General features: G+C 41.3%; 2 protein-coding genes across 6 annotated transcripts; both read right to left on the bottom strand.

Annotated features, from left to right (window-relative positions):
* Positions 1-1,237: 1,237 nt before the first annotated feature.
* Positions 1,238-3,838, bottom strand: LOC106746771 (leukocyte elastase inhibitor-like). Of its 2 annotated transcripts, none has more exons than XM_014623774.1 (8): positions 3,778-3,838; positions 2,846-2,976; positions 2,598-2,777; positions 2,313-2,523; positions 2,020-2,234; positions 1,771-1,950; positions 1,550-1,685; positions 1,238-1,468 (listed from the first exon to the last, which is right to left on the bottom strand). In XM_014623774.1, the coding sequence occupies exons 1-8, from the start codon at positions 3,833-3,835 to the stop codon at positions 1,311-1,313; spliced, it is 1,269 nt and encodes a 422-aa protein (XP_014479260.1). In that variant the 5' UTR covers positions 3,836-3,838; the 3' UTR covers positions 1,238-1,310. The 2 variants fall into 2 exon arrangements, with proteins under 2 accessions (XP_014479260.1, XP_014479261.1); XM_014623775.1 differs by lacking the exon at positions 3,778-3,838 and adding an exon at positions 3,263-3,589.
* Positions 3,839-5,106: 1,268 nt separating this feature from the next.
* Positions 5,107-16,562, bottom strand: LOC106746770 (F-box only protein 28). Of its 4 annotated transcripts, none has more exons than XM_014623769.1 (6): positions 16,080-16,562; positions 13,074-13,399; positions 12,717-12,965; positions 12,457-12,649; positions 11,963-12,339; positions 5,107-10,696 (listed from the first exon to the last, which is right to left on the bottom strand). In XM_014623769.1, exons 2-6 carry the CDS (start codon positions 13,362-13,364, stop codon positions 10,307-10,309), a joined length of 1,500 nt encoding a protein of 499 aa, XP_014479255.1. In that variant the 5' UTR covers positions 13,365-13,399; positions 16,080-16,562; the 3' UTR covers positions 5,107-10,306. The 4 variants fall into 4 exon arrangements, with proteins under 4 accessions (XP_014479255.1, XP_014479256.1, XP_014479258.1 ...); XM_014623770.1 differs by having other exon boundaries at positions 11,975-12,339; positions 16,080-16,553; XM_014623772.1 differs by lacking the exon at positions 16,080-16,562 and adding an exon at positions 15,383-15,605.
* Between the last annotated feature and the right edge of the window lie 4,431 nt (positions 16,563-20,993).

Raw genomic sequence — 20,993 nt, 5'->3', positions numbered from 1 at the left:
CAATCAAAAGATTAATTGAGAGACTAATTCTTTTCATCCTATTCTTTATATTACTTGGATGAATTACAACGTTATGGAAATAACAATTTAGAATCAACATATGCAATATAAATATCCAAAAAGCATCCTAGAGGCGTCCCAAAAAATATCTTACTTGTTTTATATGACTTCAGGATATCTCCAAGACATATTCTAAACATCTATGCTGTCCGGGAAGAAACTTTAAGCTTAAAACGTCATTCGAACTGTCTATTACCTGCATATCTATCGACGTAGTCCGTTATCCGTTGAATTTCGAGATAAGAATGACAAATTGTGAGATAGTATGGTTTCTTCATCAAAAATAACGACAAGTAACGGAGACCACTAGAATACAAAAATAATGGGTATACTCGCATGGGATCTTATTTAACCATGAATTTTAGCAATTCATAAAAATTAACGATTACCTTTTCTCGAGTACAAGAAAATAGAAATAGATATTCAACATTTTAAGCAGAAATAACACACTTAATAATTCCTTAGATCCTTTATTTGTCCATAAAAATAACGGATCTAATTGTATGCTCTTTTATTAGAGCAAATGAGCACACGATGGTTGTTTCGTGCTGGATTTAGTGAGATCTAGTGACATACTAGAATTCTGATTGGCTCATTTTCATCCAGCAAGAATTAAATAGGCAAAAACATAGCATTCGCCACGGGCTTTAGTTCTGAACTTTCCGCTACGAGGCTTCACTTTCCTTAATGAAAATTTGTAATCATGATATGACTAAACAATGATCAGATCAGAAGAGAGTATCTTTGCTTTCTAAGGAGTACTACTCAACAATGAATCGGACATCTTTTTATTCCATTCTGAAAATAAACAAAAATTTCAAAAGACAGCAACTTTGGCAATAATAATAATTAATTTCGGATAGCATTAAAAAATTAGAAACCTTTAGTTGCCGAGCATATTAAATTAGTTAAAGTTGCTGATGTTTATCGCTGAAGTATATACAAACAAATGAGAAATAGAGAATGTTTAATTTCCATCATCACTTTTTAATCAACTTTTACATTAAGAAATTATTTTATCAAAATATCAGAAAATGGCTCTTAATGTATATAATTTCTATTATGTATTTGTGTATTATGTATTGTGTTATATATTTAATTTTTATGTATATTAAGATCAAAGATCTTTTCACCTTTATATAGTATGATTCTCAACATAAGTTCAAAACTAAACAAGTCGATTGCAAATAATTAACATTTATTATTTTTTAAATATCTTATATAAAATGTGAGAAAATAGAAAAGTAATCTTATAGTTCATCTTTTTCTAGTGAAGATTTTATCTTGCGCACACTTCCCAGAAACAAAGGTATCTTGCTTGGCTTATGCTGGATCATGAACATAAATGGACGATCCACTACAAACTTCTCCTCTAAAATTGTCATCCTTCTCATTCTTACCATCACATCTGTAAGAAATAATGTTTTATTATAATAACAGTTATAATATTATCCAACAGTTTTGTATCACTCATACATTTAAAAATTACCTGATGCAGCAGCAGCCTCTGAGCCTTCCTCATTGACTTCTATGAAAACTTTCTGTAGCACCTTGCCTACTTTCAAAGGAATTTTTGAAAGTCGCCTGAAATCCGCGATATCTTCAAACATCGTCTTCAGCCCGATCTATGTAATGCATACTCCCATTTTAATTTCCCCAGCCAAATTCATAATTTGTTTGTGTCATTGATTTATCTTTCCAATTGCATACTTTACGTAGAGTTTCTTTTAGTTTCAAAGTAATCTCGAATTTAAATTTCGGTAGATACAATTCGATATTCTCAATAGAGGTCGGTTCTTTCGCCAATGTCTTCCAATCAAAATTGTCCTCCAAGGTTTGTAGCTCCACGTCTTCATCCGGTAACAATATTATCATTACGACATCTTGATTCTGTAAAATCAATAGTTATTAACATAAAATTCTATTTTCAGCAGTCCCTCAACTATGATTATTATTTACCAAATAAGGGATTTCGATAAATTTCGAGTGCCAAGCCGGTATTTTACCATTGACATATTTTGACTTCTTGAACATCATTGGGACAAGATTTGCTTCCGTTTTGGAAATGTGAAATTTGCGATTTTGCGTCAACGTCGGATCAAATGGCTTCTGCCATTTACTCTTGAAGTAAATAGCATTTAACAAGATGACTTTCGTATCCTCGTCAATATCACCTGTTCAAGGTATACAATTATTCCCAAAATATTTATGAAGCTGCAATTAACAAATTGCTAATTGGACAAAAATTGTACCTGCAGAAATTATATCCGGTATCTTTTCATTTGTTGCTTCCTTGACCCAAGAATTGATAATTTCTACAGCATGGACAGCATCTTTGAAATTTACTCTTGAAATTGAAGATTGAAAGACATTCGTGCATACTGACAAAAAGTCAGCCATTAATTCGAAATTATCTTGGATATACGCTGAGTTTGCTATGTGTAGCTCAAGATTTCCAATATTCTAAAATACACAGATATACAGATATTTGCGTTTCTTCAAAAATTACAAGTAACAAGTTTTACTTTTGATCTTACATTTAACAGAGGAATTAAGGCCTTAAATTCGTTGTTCAAAGAAGATGAGTCATTATGATGAAGAACAGACTTTAGTTCATCCAATGTAGTTCCATCAGCTCCATTGACAAGTAGAGATAATATCATGTGTAAGCTTAATGGAGAAGTTACAACATTATCATTAATGATTGTTGATAAATTCTGTAACAAAGCATACGTTACAAAATAGAAAATGTCAAAATTTGGGAACCAAAATATCGATTACACACCTTGTACAGTATGTTTGTAAAACTGCTACATGCAGCAAACACATTTTTTAAAGAATCTTGATCTTGACTCAATGACATATCTGCGGCTTGTATAGACATTGCCAACGTACTGCTAAAGATCACAAATAATACTGCAAAAGAGATATATTAGCCTATAATATTGAGAATTAATAATTTAAGTTACAAATTATTTATAATATATACAAATACTGAAAAAAACATTTAAATGACATTGAGTAAAGCTATAAATATAGAATATAGAATAAATATAGGACAAATATAGAAATATGATCGCAAAGCATTTTATTATAAAGCGACACTAGCATAATTATTTATAACCATTTGTCGAAAATACTTTTGTATGATAGGAACATATTATAAGTAGCAGAATTGTACAATATATTGATGCACCATCACCTTGTATAAGCATCGCGACCACTGTTACTTTGTCTTTAGCTTGGGTTGCAAGCAAAATATATTTTGACAAACTTAACAATGAGTTAAAAACTCAATATATACACTGACAGTTCTTCACAAAGTTACATTTACATTTTTCCTAAATGAAAAAGTACGTCAGGTTACCGCCAATGTTAACAATCAATTAAAATGTTTCAAAGAGGAAGAAAACTAGAAAATCAGAACTGTGATATATCACGTAATCATTTCAAATTCACAATTTAACAACTTAATAAGTTAGGTTGAATTCATTTTTTCTGTCGTAATTCGGTGATAATTTGAGATTTAGGTTAGGAAACACAGCATCAAAGTAGGTTTGGACTCGCGCCAGCTGACAAACAAAACAACGACTATCTGTCAAATTAATAAATCACATAAAAAAACCACGTTTCGTCATGCGTTTTAAATGAGTTCCACGACAATTACGGTGTTTCGTTTGCATTAATTTTTTTTTAACAATTTTGATTCGCACCTACCGTAACACTTTCCGACAATATCCTGCGATATTTCCTTGAAGTTAACTGAGCAGCACATAATAATAACATCGGAATAGAATGGCAAATATTTTAGAAAGAGATAAAAGGGGGCAATTTATATCTGAAATAACTCGTATAAAAAAAAATAAAAACTAATTATAACGAACATGTTAAAATTATTGTATCATCGTTTTTAAATTTTCCAACTTAAAAATATCGAACCTTTTTCAAAAGCTAAAATTTAAATGAATATATATTTAAAGTGTCACGAATTTGAATTTCTCCCAAATGTTTTATGTTGAAAAAATAAGGGGAAATATTTGAAATATATAAGATGTGTTCAGAGTGCATGCTATTTAGCGTTAAAGCGTCATTCTCTATTATTGTTTTACATCTAAGTTCCAGTCTATAATAGGTGCTTTAAGCTTTAAGAGATTGATCGATCACAGTAGATTCTCCTTACATTCTACTGTGATTGGTCAATTTTTTAAGGCTTAAAGCTTAAATTCTCATTGTAGACCCCGCTTAATTTCTTAGAATATCTTCTAAAACGTAATCAAATTATAAACAAATTAATAAAAATAAATTATAAAAAAAAATAAATACAATAAAGAGTGAAAATATAAGTAAAGTATATAAAAAAATTCATAAATATAAGTTTCCTTATAATTAATCTTTTTGTGGAGAAGGTTCTATCTTCCGCACGCTTCCCAAAAACAAAAACAACTTAGTCGACCACGCGGGATCGCGAACATGAATGGGCAATCCACTAGAAGCTCCACCATGCTTGAAATTTTACCACCACACATTTTTGTAACTATAACGAATAATATTTTTATTATTACGACAGTTATAATATTATCTATTATGGAGTTTAGGTATGCGTGAAGAAGTTTTGTATCATCGATATATTTAAAAATTACATGTTGCATCAACAGCTTCCTGTGAGCCTTCCTCATTAACTTCTATGAAAGTCTTTTGCAGTATATTGTCCATTTTGAAAGGAATTTTCAAAAAATGCCTGAAATCCATGCTATCTTCGAACATCGTCTTCAGGCCGATCTATATCATGTATGTTTTAATTTTAGTTTTTCCAACCAAATTCAGAATGTTTTTGGTGTGAATGGCTTATTTTTCAAAATTACGTACCTTGCGTAGTGCTTTTCCCAGTTCCCAAGATAATCTCGAATTTAAACTTCGGCAAATACAGTTCGACAACGTCACAAACATCGCGTTGTTCCGTCAATACCTTCCAATGTTCTTTAACGATTATTAAATATACCATAAAAAGACAGAAAATTGTTGCGTATATGAAGATCTTCAAGGAGGAAAAATCCAAATTAAATTTACTCATTCGTGTAGCACAAAAAACTATCGATACAAATGGAAAAAGTCTCTCTTGGCGCAATTTCTAAATACAAACATGACACATCCATCGTTCGGCGCATTACTCGTTTGCAAACGGTTATTATTACAGACAATGAGACTCTCTCGAAGCCTTTTATCTTCATATAAACAACAGTTAATTATAATTCAATCACACCCCACGACTTAATCACTTAACCGAATGACTTTGTGCGACAAACGCAACATAGTTGGAACGTTATGTTAAATTATGTTTATTATAAGGTGTATCTAATATATATATTTACAATCGCTTTAATACACGTAAAACCATTTAAGATAATATATCAGTATTCTTCGGCGTGTCACGGCGCTAACTTCCTCCCCGCTACCGTGAACGCTGGCAAAATTGTGAGTTCTATGTTTTCCTTTTTCGTTTTGTCGCCGTGAAGGAGGTGTACCACGTCCACATGTGGCGGTTTCGTGGATATTTGTCTATTTTGTATGTGTACGTGTGTCTGTTGGTATATATGCATCGCATATCTCGTGTTGTGTGTACGTGTACCTGAGGCAAGGACCGTCGCTTGCTTGCTTTGCTTGCTCGCTCGCTTGCATTACACACTTTGCGGATAGCAGGCTTCTTCGGGGTGTAAGAGACAGGCAGACAATGCCGAAGGGAGAGAGAAATCATAGTCCTCGTCTTCCGCCTCCGCCTTCTTCTCCCTATGCATTCGGTAGTTTCCCCTCCCCCTTCTCCCCCTCCCCCGAGCGCAGCACTACCGTCTAGGAAATTATTTCTACTCCTAATCGCATATAATCCATCGTTTTTATACTCGATCGTACGTCTAAACTTAGTAGATTCATATATGCGTAGAGTACACAGTTTCTTCTACATTTGTATCTCGTTCGGGGACGGATTATGTCGGAAAGCCGAGAGAGAGAGAGGAGCGTGATACTATTATATTTCTTTCCTTCCTTTTCTTTTCCCCTTTTTCCAGTTTTCCTTTCATCTTTCTTTTCTGTTTTTCTTTTTTTTTTTTTTTCAAAGACGACAATTAATTGCAGACGAATGACGACGTGCAGGAAAGTGCGGACGTCGTGTTGAACGGAGTGTCGAACGTTTGTTTCGATGGTGGTAGTGGTGGTGGTGGTGGTGGTAGTGGTGGTGATGATGATGATGATAATGGTGATGATGGTGATGGTGATGGTGGAGTTTAGGTGTGCGTGAGGTACGGCTTAGGCTGAGTTGCACCGACAGTCCCGGTCGACTAACTCTGGTCAGCGAATCTATAGTCGGCTCTTTTTACATAATCGTCCTCTGTTCCATTGATACGTAGTTCGCGAAGACAGAAGGTGAAGTTAAACGGGGGTTATTGTGAAACAACGTTGACCCTCCATTGGCCCTTGTACTGATATTCACGCCGATAGACGGTCGACTAATCCTGAATTAATTTCATTTTAGACAATCTGTAATCCGCGGCAGAATTCTAAACAGATATTGTTGCAAGAAAACATTTGAGAAATTAGAAATGGAAATATTTAAATTACATATATATACAGGTGTATATGCATCTCTCTCTCTCTCTCTCTCTCTCTCTCTCTCTCTCTCGTATCATCTGTGGAGTATTTCCTGAATTACACCGCGCGTAAAATTATAAATAAAGTCTTGTCGCGAGTTATAGTTTATCTAAAATAGGACAAACAAAATTTATCTTTATGTCTTGGCTCGACAAAGTGAGCGAATTAACCTTGGATTAATCATTCGCCGTTCTTTTTTACGCGGAGTGTCTCGAAACCACCGGATGTCATCTTAACCGCAATTTTTTCGGCCAGTCGAATGGCGGTTTTTCCACAGCGAAAATATCGAGGTAGACGGTCATTTCTCACACCTTCCATCGACTCCCAACAACGCACGTTTCTCTGTAAATAATCCCGAATTAAAATTCTGTCACCGCAAGGTCCGCTCGAAATTGAAAAATATGATTTGACTAATTTTCTCTTTTAAGGCTTAACTCGTCACAAGGCCCGTGTCTTCGTTAATTATCCGAAAACTATCAGTCGCCTCGACATTCTCGTTCGTCGAGAAAAACTCCGAACAGATCCGAAAATCATGAAAACAAGACATCCGGTAGTTTTGGAACACCCGTATGTAGACGATGACAGGATTACAGGATCAAGTAAGTATTCCGAATCAGGGGCCGACATATGAATGATGTCGCAGGATATTCGCGAATTCAGCCTCATCATAAAAAGGCTCGACCTTTCATGAAGTAACTGCGAATTCATGAAGATCCTGTACTATGTTAACGCACTGTGATCTTTTCTACGGCACAGGTATAGAGAAAAATGAAAGCTATTAACCAGGTACACAATTGAATACAAGTTTGATACGAGTTAACCGCACAGACTGACGTTGATGCGATTGGCCATCACGCGGATGTCGATCCTAAATTCACACGCGTCCGTCTCTTTCTTTTTTGTTCTTTTTATTTTTGGGACCCGAGAACGACGAAACAGAGTCGATGCGAATTGTTATTTCGTCATCCTATCGTCATTCTCGTTTCCTATATTCTCGTTTTTATTCTGCGGGTGAACTCGAAAGAAAGAGAGAGTGAGAAAGAGAGAGAGAGAGAGAGAGAGAGAGAGAGAGAGAGAGAGAGAGAGACGCGCCGCCGCTACTCGCGACGGTCGCGTTTGCGAACATATTACAGTGCAAGCGTCTTCGAAATTCCGACACGTGCGATTCGGCTACGCCCGCCCCCGCGATGCGCTCTCTAATCACAACGTAAACACATTTAGAGTGAAGTTTTACATGCTCTCCTATGTAGCCAGAGACTCGCCCTACGTGTATTTTATATTTCGAATAAAGGTCACTTTCCCGCGGTTAAATCGATAAAGCATCACATCGTAAGATCCTCAGAAGTTCGAATTTAGTTATAACTTCATTATTCGTATATATCACACATTCACCTCACACGTATGCGTGCCGCAACGTTTTCTCCCATATTATATATACTTGCACACCCTAAAGTTTATCTCTGTTTCTCATCATCATCTCTAATTTCCTTTTGACATCGATAAAAAATTATATATATATATATATATACTTTTTTACTTCATATATATTTCAATAATTATTTTATCGTTAATTAATTAATCGTTCAATTAATTAATTAATCGTTATATATATATATAATCTTATTGTTCCATTAAAGTTTTAAACTAAAATGTGTTCCGCGTGGTACGTCGACAAACTCTGGCGAGTACCACTCAAATATATATACATACATATATGTACATATATACGCTCATATACATATAAATCTATATGTATATATATTTATAATATATAGTATCGCGTTCGCGCGCACTTATTTATCCTTCCTTTTTTTCTCCACTTTTATAACTAGAATCATGAATAACTCACAATATGTCTAACTATGCTTCTTTGAGATTAATTGGGTAATCGGTGCAAATAAGATAGTTCAATTGCTCCTACTGTACCAATAATCGTTTTCATCGCGCAAGGTAAATCGTGAGACTCCCGGAACGGATTGCGAAAAATTCTCGATCCACGTGTGACTCGCGAACGCCCGTCGCGTCTTTTAAGCTTTTTCCCGGTCGGTGGCGTGTTCTCACATGAACAGGAATTTCCGTCGATTCGATTGACACAACAAACAAAAAGACTTCATGTTCTTTTGCACAATGTACAAAACGGTATGATACCCAATTTATTTATCTAAATAGAATCATTCCTATAAATAATTATCTAGTTCTATTAATATTGCAATGTACTCCATCTCGTAATTCTTGCTCGGTGAGAGATGGCGTATTCACAAAAATAAACTAACGCCTTTGCAGGCATGCGTATTCATCAACATTTCGCTCTTCAGCGTGACCTGAACCTGCGTGTTAGACATCTTCTAGTTGTCTCGCGCTGCAAGGCTAGAACCAGACCATTTAAGATGCAGAATTTTTTGATTTTTATCCAGCCCCACATATATATAAATCAATTTTCGATCCAAGTATAGACAAATACCAAAGGAAAATTATATCCAACTGTGGACGAAAAATATATATATATATATAATATATGTATAAATATAAAATATCTCTCTCTTCTAACGCGTGGCACCTAATGGCATCTAATCATTGTGAACGAACCAATTTTCTAAATTGAGCAGGCTTAACTAATCAAAACGAATTGATATGGTGGTTGTTGGTGCATCTGCAGTACCTGGGCGAACCAGTCTTCGTCGTCAGTTCTGTCAGGTACTTGTCGATCGATACAGCGAAATAAAATTTGCTTGAGGCTCAATTTCGACTTTACACGTGAGTCAACGCGCCGTGAATGAATGAATAAAATTCCCGTTGATACGTTCATCGGCCTTTCCCGATACACAATAACTCATACCTCTTACAGAACCTTTGTACAGAAGCTTCCGCATTTACGTGACTTAATACGCTTCCTCCGTTACCGTATTGTCCTGTTCGATCAAAATGCTGAAGACGCGGTATTCAGTCTAGATTCTAGCAAACGCGTGCCATCCTGAAAGGCCCTCAGGATAACAGCCACTGCGCGCGCTCTTTTGATCGGAGAGCCAAATGGAAAGCGTGTTCCTCAGCCGCCACGTTAACGTGTGACGCTCGCCGCTACGTTCTCCTATCGCGTGATATCGCACCGTTAAATGCATGACAAACACGATCCCGAGCCTTCCGTCATCCTCGGACGTACCGTCGGCAATGACAATCGCAAAGAATTCTAACAAGAATCCGAGAAAGTAGTATAGTTAGACGTTGCTTTACGAGCAAAGCGCGGATGATCGGCTAGGTTTCTTTAGAATATCATCGTCGAGGCGCACCGTATGTCGGCGGCGACCACAGCTGCTCCGTCCGTGAGAAAATCCGGAGAATCGACTGTCGAGAGATTTCCACAAACGATCGCGCGGCGATCGGCACGGCCTAGAATTTCCAAAAAACGAGGTTCGTTGCGCGAGATGCAGGACGTTCGGTGAGGAATTTTGTACTTTTCTAAGATCATCGGCTTGCTGGCATAAAGAAACGCGCTTTAAACACACCGTCGCGGGGGAGCCCCTCCTTCCAGCTCTTCCCTACTACGAAGGGAGGACCCCGTCGGAGACCGGTTGAACAAATATTTGTACCATGATCAGCGTTATCGATTTTTTTACATCTTTGAGCGCTTAGCCTGACGAGACTTGGCAGTGCGACGTGACTTTTTCGCGGCATCGCTCGACGCCTCCTCCACGACGGGTTTCCGCTTGAACGCTACATTCGAAGGCACGGGAGCCTTTGGAGGTGCCATCTCCACCGTCGGCGTCGCCGGAGGTTGCGTGACTACAGGGGGTTGCGGCGCCATCTCGGTGGGACTGTGGGCATCCGCGATGGGAATGAAGTCGAGCCCTTCGCCGAATGTGTCCGGCAGCACTCCTTGATTCGCTAAGGCTTGCAAATCTTCCGTGGGGACTGGCATTGACTGGCCGCAGCCCACGCACACCGGTATCGCCGGTGACTTGGATCGCCAATATTGTAGCTCGGTTTTGCATTTGTTCAATTCCTGGAAACGAGCGGAAGCGAGTTTGTGAGGCCTCGCGTTTCGCGATATCGTTTATTGTGTCGTTGCTCGTCAGCAAGAGACATCGATTGAAGTATGGTCGATCACAAAAAGGTTGTGACATTTTCTTTATGAGTTTCGCAACGCATCTCATATTCGCTAAAAAAATATATATGCTGAGAATTCTAAAAAAAAAAAAAAAACAACAAATTCTTCTATTGAACGCGGGATGCGACCTGAGATTTATATAAAAAAAAAATATAACCTTTTCGTGACTGGCCATACACTTTTACATTATGAAGCATTATTTAAGTACTTATCACTTTGACAATTGTGTATCGTGACTCGGATCTGCCTGGTACGGTTATTATCGCACTCGATTGTTCGATCATTGAGTCACTAGCATGCACTTCATTGTTACAGTTACGTAATATCCCGGGGAAAAATGTTTATATATAATCACATAAAATTATATATAGTTATATATAATTATATATGTCCATACCAAATAAAAATACCGTTGAATGAAAAACGGAAAAAATAGCTTGATTCAATCAAGTGTTTATATTGTGAGCAACCATAAACATAAGCATTTACTTCAATTATATTCATATAACAGCACTTTTTAGATACGGAACATATATAATTATATGACTATACATGATTATATATAGGCATATAAAGGCAAAATATATAATCACTTTTTTTCCCGGGATATTGATGAATTTATAAAAAAACAATTTTTTTTATAGACTCAGCGATAGTGCTACATGCCGCTTAAAGATACCATTGTTGCCTGAGATCTCTAGGGCAAAATTTTGCATAGAAGGAATGTAGAGAGAAGAAGGGGAGACCGGGGCTAGTTGGCTAATTGATTATTTCTATTCTATCTTTTTTAACAAGTTACAGAAGTCGAATCGAGCAAGTAGGGATTTCATAATCATCTTCGACATATTTGAAATTTCTCCTCGTTCGATCTGTAACCTGTTAGAAAACAATAGAAACAATCAATAATCCAACTCACGCCTCTAGCCAACTAGCTCCAATCTCCCCTACTCGAAATGAAGAAAGAAATGTCGTAACACGAAGAAAGATTCATATTCATAAAGTATAGAATAAATATCTTACGTGAATCGGAAATGAAAACTTCAGAGCAAAAGTGTGCCAAGTCCGTAATTTGTAAGCTTCACGTACGAAGCCGTGTGTACGAAGCGGACCATGTGAAATTATGAACTCTGCCGACTGTTGCTCCGAATCCGTCGAATGTACCTGCGTAAATACCTGTAGGAGTGTGCTGAATTTCCGCGAGGTCTCCTCGTTCTTCTTGTCGTTGTCGTCCAGCCGAGTGGCGTATTCCACGATCTGCTTCTGCTGCTCGGCGATCTTCGCCTTGCAGCTTTTGAGATCCCTGCGCATCAGCGTCAGCTGGCTGTTGTACCGCTTCATGCCCTGCTTGATCTTGCGGATACGCTTTCGCAGGACCATGTTCGACTGCGGCGGCGACACGCTGGGCTCGAGGAGGGCCGGGTCGTCCGAGCAATGCGTCGGGGAACCCTCCTCGCCGCTGGTGTTGCCCGTTTTACCGCTTCCGACGCTCAACGGCGCGGAGTCCAGGCACATAAATGGTTTACTCACAGTACTAGAAGCTGCAAAGGGGGAGGAGGGAGAAAGAGAGAGAACGAGGTAAACCTTCGGTAGAGCCGCGTCACGAGGCCGCGTCACGTGGCGCGTAAGAGTGGCAGTGGTATATAGTCTTTACTTACAAAACGTCCCCGCAAGATCCAGAAAATCGGCACCGAAGTAAGGTATTTCCGGCAATGTCGGCTCGATGTGCTCCTTGAAATACTCCATGGCCATGGTGCTAAGATCGAACAGCTCGTCCGTAACTTTGTAGGGTTTCGCCAGTTTCGGGGTGACTTTGATATAATAGAGAACGCGATACACCTCGTCCAGAATCTGCGAAAGAATCGCGGGCGGATTCACGCGTGTCTACTACGAAGCAGTGCACTACGATCATACCCACCTCGCCGGGGAAGAAGCAACAGTGCTTCCGCTCGATGTGCTTGCCGAAGCTCATTTGCAGCAAGGTAAGCCGCATATGAAGGGTCTCTATGATGTCGGACTCGCATGCTAACGGGTGGTTCCGACGCGCGGACTCGCGTCTGGGCATTTGCGCCTTGATCGCCTGGAAACGGCTCAGCATCTGAGCCTGCAGCTTCTGAAACGTGGAGTTCAGCATCGAGCCGCAGACTCGGTCCAGCTGGTGGCACACCTACGAGCAAAGGCACCGAAGCACTGCGTAGAATCGAGAGAAGCGTAGAAGCGAGACCTCGGACTCGTGCTGACGGAGGCTACGTCGGCGTAAACCCGATGTACTCACCGGGCGCAAGTGGGCCACCGTGTTGTAGCCTAGGTAACCGAAGATCTTCTCCAGGATCTCAACGGGTAGATTCAGGAGATTCAGATTGCGTACAGGCGGGGAGGACTCGCTGGTGGAGCCGCCACTGGAGGAGCCAGCGCTCGTAGTTCCCGGTTGGTGTTTCTTCAACGAACTCGCTTCCACGACTTCGCTAACCGAACCGCTGCCGCTACCGCCACCGCCACCACCGCCGCCGCTGCCGCCGCTACTACTGCTGCTTCCCATGTTACTTGACTGACGAGTCGACACCATTTCCTTTCTTTTCAACGGGTCGCTTCGCTCGAAATCTGAGCAGACAGGAACAATTTCCTCTTTACAATATGTAACGATACACATGTAGAGAATACACGAATATCTTTGTACACATTTGACAAACGCGGGCGTAACTGGTTGAACAAAGAGGCGGGTCACGTTCTACGTATAATTAACTTCACGGAACAGAACTCAACAATCTGGAGGTTGCAACGCAATGTGCGAACACACACGCTTCATTGTTGCGTTATATAATCAAACATGTGTTATGCATCACACCATATTTCAGAGATAATGTTTCCATAAAGGCGGGATGAAGTAACGTATTTTTTGGTAAATTTTTCCGACAAAAATAAAATTGTAAACGGCAAACATTGATATTCTTACACATCTAAGAAAAGAAGGATGCATGAGTGGATCAACGCGTATTTATTTCATTTTGAACTCTCGTGTGTACAAGTCTTCTCCATAAAAACAACTTAATTTGCTAATGCTCTGCGATAAGCTGATGCTCTGCAGAAGAAGTATCACAGAAACGTCGCACAATTTCGTCTCTAATTTCACTTAGAAAGGCTCGGGAACATGTCACTGTTGCGCGTTGCAAGTAGCAAGCCTCGAAAAATCACTAGAGTGTGGTAAAAGGTTAACTTTCTCTCAGTGAACTCTCGACGGCACGTTTGCGTATTGTTTCGCAGCTAAACTGTGGATCTGCTAAAGAAGTGGACCGTTTCGTTCCCCTACGAAGCGGATCGGGTTCCTTCTGTTTTTTTTCCGCGGAGAACTTACTCGAACGACAACCGGGATCACGGAACTTTTTGCGACCATCCTTCTGCCGAAGGATCCGCGAGCACTAGGTGCGTACGAGCACTCCGATTCTAGAGCACGACGAGGCACCGATACTCCGACTCGAGTGGAACCACGGGAACGATCTTCGCGCGAGCGAGACGACGGCGTTTCGCGAACGTTCACGCGAGATTCGTCGTAACAACAAAGCGTCACGAGAGCGTTTCGCTTTCATCGCGAATCACGCTCGTAACGAGCGCAAACGTTATATCGCGATATCTCGAGGAGACGATCACCTGCTCGCCGCGTCACCGGCTCCTTTCGATCTGCTTTCGAACCCGCCTCGGTCGCGCGAAACGTCCCGCTCGGAATTGCAGCTAATTGAACTCCTCGGCTGACGACGCGAACGCGCTTTTCACGATTACCTGCCCGCGAACACGTCGGACGCGATCGGCGACAGGAGTATTCCAGCGTGTATTACAGAAATCCGCGGAGGAATCCGACGGTCAGCAAAACATCGCGCGCGCGGACCGAAAGTGTTCCACCAAACACTCGCGGTGTTCACACTCGACACACTGATCGTCGCGTGGCCGTTTCCCCGAGTTCCCTCGAGATTCAGATCGGCGCTCGCTCCGCAGTCATGGTTAACCCGTTCTCGTGTCAGTTTCCCCATAGCTTTCTCGTGGACAATCGATGGCCGGCCATGGTAGGTCGAGTGACAACAACTCCGGTCGACTACAACGTGTTCCAGCACGTGTGTACTTCCGCGGAACTGGACTCCGATCTGAAGAGGGGAACTGAATTGAATCCGCGGTTAATTGTTAATTATTAATCGAGAGAGAGAGAGAGAGAGAGAGAAAGATAGATCATCGGGGCCGCGAGGTCGCCGTTAACAGTCGGAAGGAACGGTTGTAGAAAAAAGAAAAGAAATGAGGGGAATACTCGCAACAAGTCGCGGCATAAAGAACGACGGTGAACAAAAGCCGTCGTGGCCGAGGAGGGAATGTGCGTTCGCGACAATGAGTCGATCTCGCACGCAATATTACTACCGACGAGTCGCCAGTCGGAAGGAGGCTTCCTGATCTCGTCCGGTATCCGGGTAACGAGCGTCGTCGTGAGGACGATAACCGGGTGGCTCGCGACAGGCCGCCGTAGGGAAAACACGGGTCCTGAACGAGGAAAACAAGAGATATCTGAGATGACGACGACGGCAAATAAAACGTGGGGAAACAAACCGGGTGATTGTGCGTGAGCAGTCGATGCACCCGCGAATCTCTTCTTTCTCCGCTGTAGCCGTGGCTGTGATCGTCGTCGGGAGCGAGTTCGGATGAGAGAGACGGAGAGGGAGAGAGAGGCGAGGAGAGGAGAAAGAGAGAAACGGAGAGAAAGAGAAAAAGAGAGCGAAGCTCGAGGGCCCGAAGGGAAACGACGTGCCCCGAGTTCGGCGAGCGGCAACGATCACTGTATCCGCGTTGGCGTTTTCAGCGACATTTTGACGGAGAGTCCCTCTCCGCTCCCCCCCGCATCTCCTCTCCTCTTAACTGCTCCCGCTGCCGCGTTCTTTCTCGCTCCGTCTCGCTGTCGGAGCCGAGAAGTTCTCTCTCTCTTTCTCGTGTCGTGGCACTCGCTGTCAGTTTTTTCCCGTCCTTCTCTTACCCCCTTGTTGACTCTCTCTCTCTCTCTCTCCTTCCCTCTGGTCTCTCTCGCTCCCCCCTTCCCCTACCGCCGCTGTACCTCTCATGCATACGTACACACACCAGACACACATACACTCTCTATCTCTCTTTCTCCGCTCTAACCAGTTAAAACGCTCGTGCAACCATGGCGCACTCACACGCAGAACGGAGTATAACGGAAAAAAAGCCCGCGCGTCCGGAGCGTGTACAAAACGGATTTCGTATTCACACCCTCTCGCTCGCACTCGCGCATTACCTGCACCGACGGCCTCCGTTGCGCTCCCACGGGAACGCACTTCGCGCTGTAGAGCGGTTTCGGGGCAGAGCTCTCTCTCTCTCCACCACTCTCGCTCTTTCTCTCGCTCGCTCGGCCTCCGTGATCGTATCGAAAATAAACGTTGTCACTAGCCGCGGCAGTTTTACTACCGCTTCTGGCTGCTGCTCGGATGCCTGCTACTGCCGCCGCCTTCTCGCGCACGCGAATATCGCAGGCGGATAAAGGGCACGCGGAACCCTGCGCGCACCGCAGGATCCGCGCGAGCCGCCGCTGCTGCTACGCTGCTTCGAAGCCGTGCACCGAGGCAACAACGACGCCGATGTCGACGGTGACAACGGCGAGCAACGGCGACGATCTGTACATATGTATAACCGCGGCGAGAGTGTGTTGCGCACGCACGCTCCCGAGACGGCACACGCTCGCGCGTTCCCTGCCTGGCTGCGTGCCGCGCCGCGCCGCGCCGCCGTCGCGCAGCCCAATGCCGTCTGCCGTGTAAACGTCCCGTCCGGCTGCACTCGGAGGCTTCCGTTGCCCTTCGCGATGAGACAGACACATCCGGCGAGACCCGGCGGGAAAGAGAGGCAGCGAGGAAAGATCGCGAAGAAGTGCACGAGGTGCAACTCGAGGGCACGATTTGACCGCGCGCCTTTTGATTGGCCGACCAGCTGTTGGTTGGTTGGTTGTTCACCGAAGACTTTAGTTAGGTTCCGGTGACTTCTAGACTTTCCCACACAGGCACACAGGTATTCATAGTCAGATATTTTATTTGAGACCGTTCTTATGTGTGTCTTCGGATCCTCCACGGCTCGTTTCATTGGCTATGAAACGAAAACATCCTTAAAATATTTATCCATCAGATAAATTTATCTGAAGGTGGAACAGTCGGCCCGTGACGCGGCGAACTATTACTAAAATTGCTCTTCCGGATTGGTTTAGTGAGCCGGGATTTCTAAAAGTTTCTCATTGGCCGCGGGGCACACTTGCTCCGCGATGCGCGCGACACTCCTCGGAGCGCCGCCGAAGGAGAGCGAGGTTAGGTCAGGTTGCTGCGAAGATCGGCGGCACAGTGCGAAATTCATTCAATGTTAGAGATGGAAATATTCTATTTCATACTTCCCGCTAATATCCTGCGCTTTGTCCTAAGGTTGAAGTACCTTAATCTAAGATGTAAACTTAGAAAAAGTGGTCGAGAAGAAGAAAACATATTTATTAGAAAAGTTCACTTTTCAATAGGAAAGTTCGCGAAGCGAGCTTACCGTTCGTACCAGGACTTTGGGTGAATTCAAATTTACATTTTAAAGAATCGCTTTGAATTGCAAGTTCCCGGTCAGACGTTACATACAAAATTAGAGGAATGACCTTTCATTAAAAAGCTGCGACACGGAATTTCGGCAGCTTACTGACGCGACGAGCACCGGTCACCGGGATTTTGTTGATTTCACGTCGCGTGTTACGCCGTCAATCTCTTATCGTGGAATGTCGATAAATCTTAATCAATCATCGAGCGAATAAATTAAACTGCATCTACATGAACTGTAAGAATGTGTTCGGTTTTATTTATTCAGTGGCTCACGAAAATTTATATTCTATATGACGCGCGATAAGGAATGATTTAGCAGCGAACGTGCAAACGAATCACGTCTCGCGCGACAAATGGCCGACCGCGTCGGACGTCAGACTGTAGCATCGATTCGGTAATATATGACATCACAGCTGTTCCCTTCCGTAATCCTCTTTCGAAGATCACGAAGACCACGTCTCGTTATCGACGGCAAACCAGCATAAGCGTAAGCAAGCGTAGTCGATGATAATGATGCATCGTCGACAGTCGGACGACCGCAATATGCAAGCTATATCTAACGCATTATCCGGCCGATTGTTATCTGCATCTCTGTTGCGGTTGTGCAATCGACGGATAATGGTCGAGCGGTAACATTACGCCTCTGTTGCCTACCTGACGGTGCATTATTGGCGTGGCTAATCGCGCGAAATTTTCAGAACCGCACTCCCGGAATGCAACGATATTCCGTAGTTAAACTTCAACGTGCCGCCGTTTCCCAACGAGCGTGATATTATTTCGCAGTACATCATAGGTTGAGTGCGTTTTGCACGCTTCCATGCTGGAAATATCGTTGTATCTTCCTTAAGCAACAATGTTGTTGGTAAATGTTGTTAAAAGTAATGAGAATATAGTTTCAAAAGATCGATTTTTTTTCAATTTTTTCGCAACAGTAGAAAAATTCGTTTTAAAAAGTTCACGTATACTCAGTTAAAACGTCTGCTACATTTACTTCTTTCTGTAAAGAAAATAATTACATGCATTTGACTGCAGTTGAATGAAGTTAATATAATAATATTAGATATTATATATCACATATTTGTTCACAATGTATTCAGCTGCACTTCTTTGAAGGTAATGTGTTATCACTTAACATGTAACATATTAACTTCATTTAACTTAACAGTTAAATGCATACAATTATCTTCTTCAGAAAAAGAAATGCGACAGATTTTAACTGGACACATTTCGAGAAAAATCTTCTATATATATATAGAAGATTTTTATATATATAATTATATATTTTTATATATGGACATATTCTATACAGGATGTCCTAACATAAGAAGAGCATCTAAATATCCTGGAAGCTTAAATATGGGGACCTTAAAAAAAATGAAAAAATTACCGTAAAAAATTTCTTTCCACGGTATTTCTCTTTCAAAATCATTCAAATTCAAATTGTATCCTAAACATTTCTCATATCAATAAAAACAACAAAAAGTATGAAATATGTTGGAAATGCGAATTCTAAATATTTCTTAAAAAAGAGAAAGAAATTGTGATTCCAGAATAATTCAATTTTTTTATGCACTTATACCTTGAGAAACCTATTTTTCTGTAAGTTAAGTTACTAAGATTATTGCAAATGACAGGGGATGTTCTGAGGTGTATGACCAATCAATTGAAACAATACGCGATGATGAGCGCGATGAAAAAAGGGGTTATGTCTACTTAAACAAGTCTTTGGTTCTATTGTGAGCACGTGCTTTTACCGCTCGATGTTTCACTAACGCTCGTAAAACGCTCGTTCGCTTAACTCGAATCACGTCACTCAAGGAACGTTTATCAGCGAACAAAAAAAGAATAGAAACTAACTTAAAATATTAATTTTAAACTTGGTATTTCATGGAATTCTTTTTTTGGCCTTACGAAAAGTAGAAACGCAAAGTCCATGTCCGAGTTTCGCGAATCTCCGCGAAACGAGAATCGCTTCCAAGATGACGATGAATTCGTACTCAAATGGGGATCCCGAGTGAGTGGGAATGAAAGTCCTGAACCCTCCTATATATAATTTCAGGTAACAGACACGATATTAAAATCAAACAATCGGCTCGATAACGTCCAATTGGCGAGCTTATTTTCGAAGCGTCGTATATATTTATATTTCCTCAAAGATGGGGATTTCAATGTTGCGCAATAAAACTGTAAATATGTATTCTTTCGGAAAACACGGATTTGAGGAGATGACTCGACCGACAAACGAGCTCGCTTTCTCGATAAGCTCTTCATTTCGCCGATAGCGCATTATTGCGCCCGGCGTGGATTATTTGCATGGCGAATCCGCGCAAAGATGCCGCCTTTGATCACATATCGCCGTAAAAGCGTCGATCTCAGTAACCGACAACGCGATCTGTCCTTGCATCCGTTTTTCACTCGTTCGCCTCACGGATTTCTATTGCAACGTTTACCGTGTCCGCTTGCGGAACACTTACGACATGAAACTCGCCGTTAACAGGATTTTCCCGTTTTTGCTCACTGAAGCTGAAATCGAGCTTTCGGCACTGTTTCCCTGATATTTTTCCGAGTCGTGCCTTTGTTTTCGCTCGTCTATCTCGCTCGTCTATCTCGCTCGTCTATTCCGCCCATTTCACAACTTTGTTCACGTACCTTTGTCGTTTAATAATATCTAATGTTGTACCGTTAATGTTTATGTATCGAAACGATAAGATAACCCTTGGTTTAACATGTAGTGCGCAATGAAAAAAAACATGCGAACCGGTCATATATTATCGATACTGAAAATCTTTTCTATTTCCGACAAAGATGATTTTTCGACCTATGTTGACTAAACGCTTCTTGCTCAGTTTATCGTGTCTTATATTGTAAGTCCTCCAATATAATGTACATGTTTCGCGATGGTTAACTCAAGGTGTTGCTTGTACAAGGACGTGTCGGTACGATTTATCGGGACTTGAACTAAAATAATCATTTGTTATTCAAATTGTTTCTCAGTATTTTTTCCACAATGTTAAATTATGTACAATTCTAAATATTCCTAACATTTCCAAGTATCTTTAACATTATACCCTTTTTACAATTTCAAACTTTTTACAATTTCAAACGCTCGATAGTCCCGACTTAGTTCTTAAATTATTCCGCGAACAGAAATTATCAACGATGTACGAATGTATGACGATTCATGATTCATTATTATTTTTTTTTTTCAAATCTTCATTTACAATTTAGTATTGATTAAAATTCAGCGATTTTTCAAAAATATAGATGTCAATCGTGAAACGTATCACGCGACATTACAAATAATTATGAGTACAATTTCGATATTATTCTACATGGCTGTCATATTTTCGATACAGTCACACATGACAGTTCGCCATTAGCAGAGTTTGACGGTAAAAACAGGATGTTATTAGACATTCGTTGTCCTTCAATAGCCAATTTGGCGATCGAGATCGCGAAATGAGATCGCGAATTGTGCAACGAATTAGCGGCAGGTAGTAGCTGAATTGCTGAAGGGGACCAGACAGAGAGAGAGAGAGAGAGAGAGAGTGATTTTCACCGAAACGGAAGTTAAGAAATATGGGGAAGCGCGG

Source organism: Dinoponera quadriceps, unplaced genomic scaffold (genome assembly GCF_001313825.1).
Source record: "Dinoponera quadriceps isolate SergipeBrazil2010 unplaced genomic scaffold, ASM131382v1 scaffold1565, whole genome shotgun sequence".
Taxonomy (NCBI): domain Eukaryota; kingdom Metazoa; phylum Arthropoda; class Insecta; order Hymenoptera; family Formicidae; genus Dinoponera; species Dinoponera quadriceps.
The sequence above is the reverse complement of the archived record's forward strand: the minus strand, read 5'-3'. Positions and strand labels throughout refer to the sequence as shown.

What these genes read in the sequence shown, in the direction of transcription:
- LOC106746771 (XM_014623774.1), bottom strand. Translation starts at nt 3,835, where the DNA reads ATGTGCTGCTCAGTTAACTTCAAGGAAATATCGCAGGATATTGTCGGA. An exon ending in CCTTAATTCCTCTGTTAAAT is followed by an intron (nt 2,524 to 2,597) that starts GTAAGATCAAAA and finishes TGTGTATTTTAG; the next exon opens with AATATTGGAAATCTTGAGCT. An exon ending in TAAAAGAAACTCTACGTAAA is followed by an intron (nt 1,686 to 1,770) that starts GTATGCAATTGG and finishes TGCATTACATAG; the next exon opens with ATCGGGCTGAAGACGATGTT.
- LOC106746770 (XM_014623769.1), bottom strand. Translation starts at nt 13,364, where the DNA reads ATGGTGTCGACTCGTCAGTCAAGTAACATGGGAAGCAGCAGTAGTAGC. An exon ending in CGGTGGCCCACTTGCGCCCG is followed by an intron (nt 12,966 to 13,073) that starts GTGAGTACATCG and finishes CTTTGCTCGTAG; the next exon opens with GTGTGCCACCAGCTGGACCG. An exon ending in GGATCTTGCGGGGACGTTTT is followed by an intron (nt 12,340 to 12,456) that starts GTAAGTAAAGAC and finishes CCCCCTTTGCAG; the next exon opens with CTTCTAGTACTGTGAGTAAA.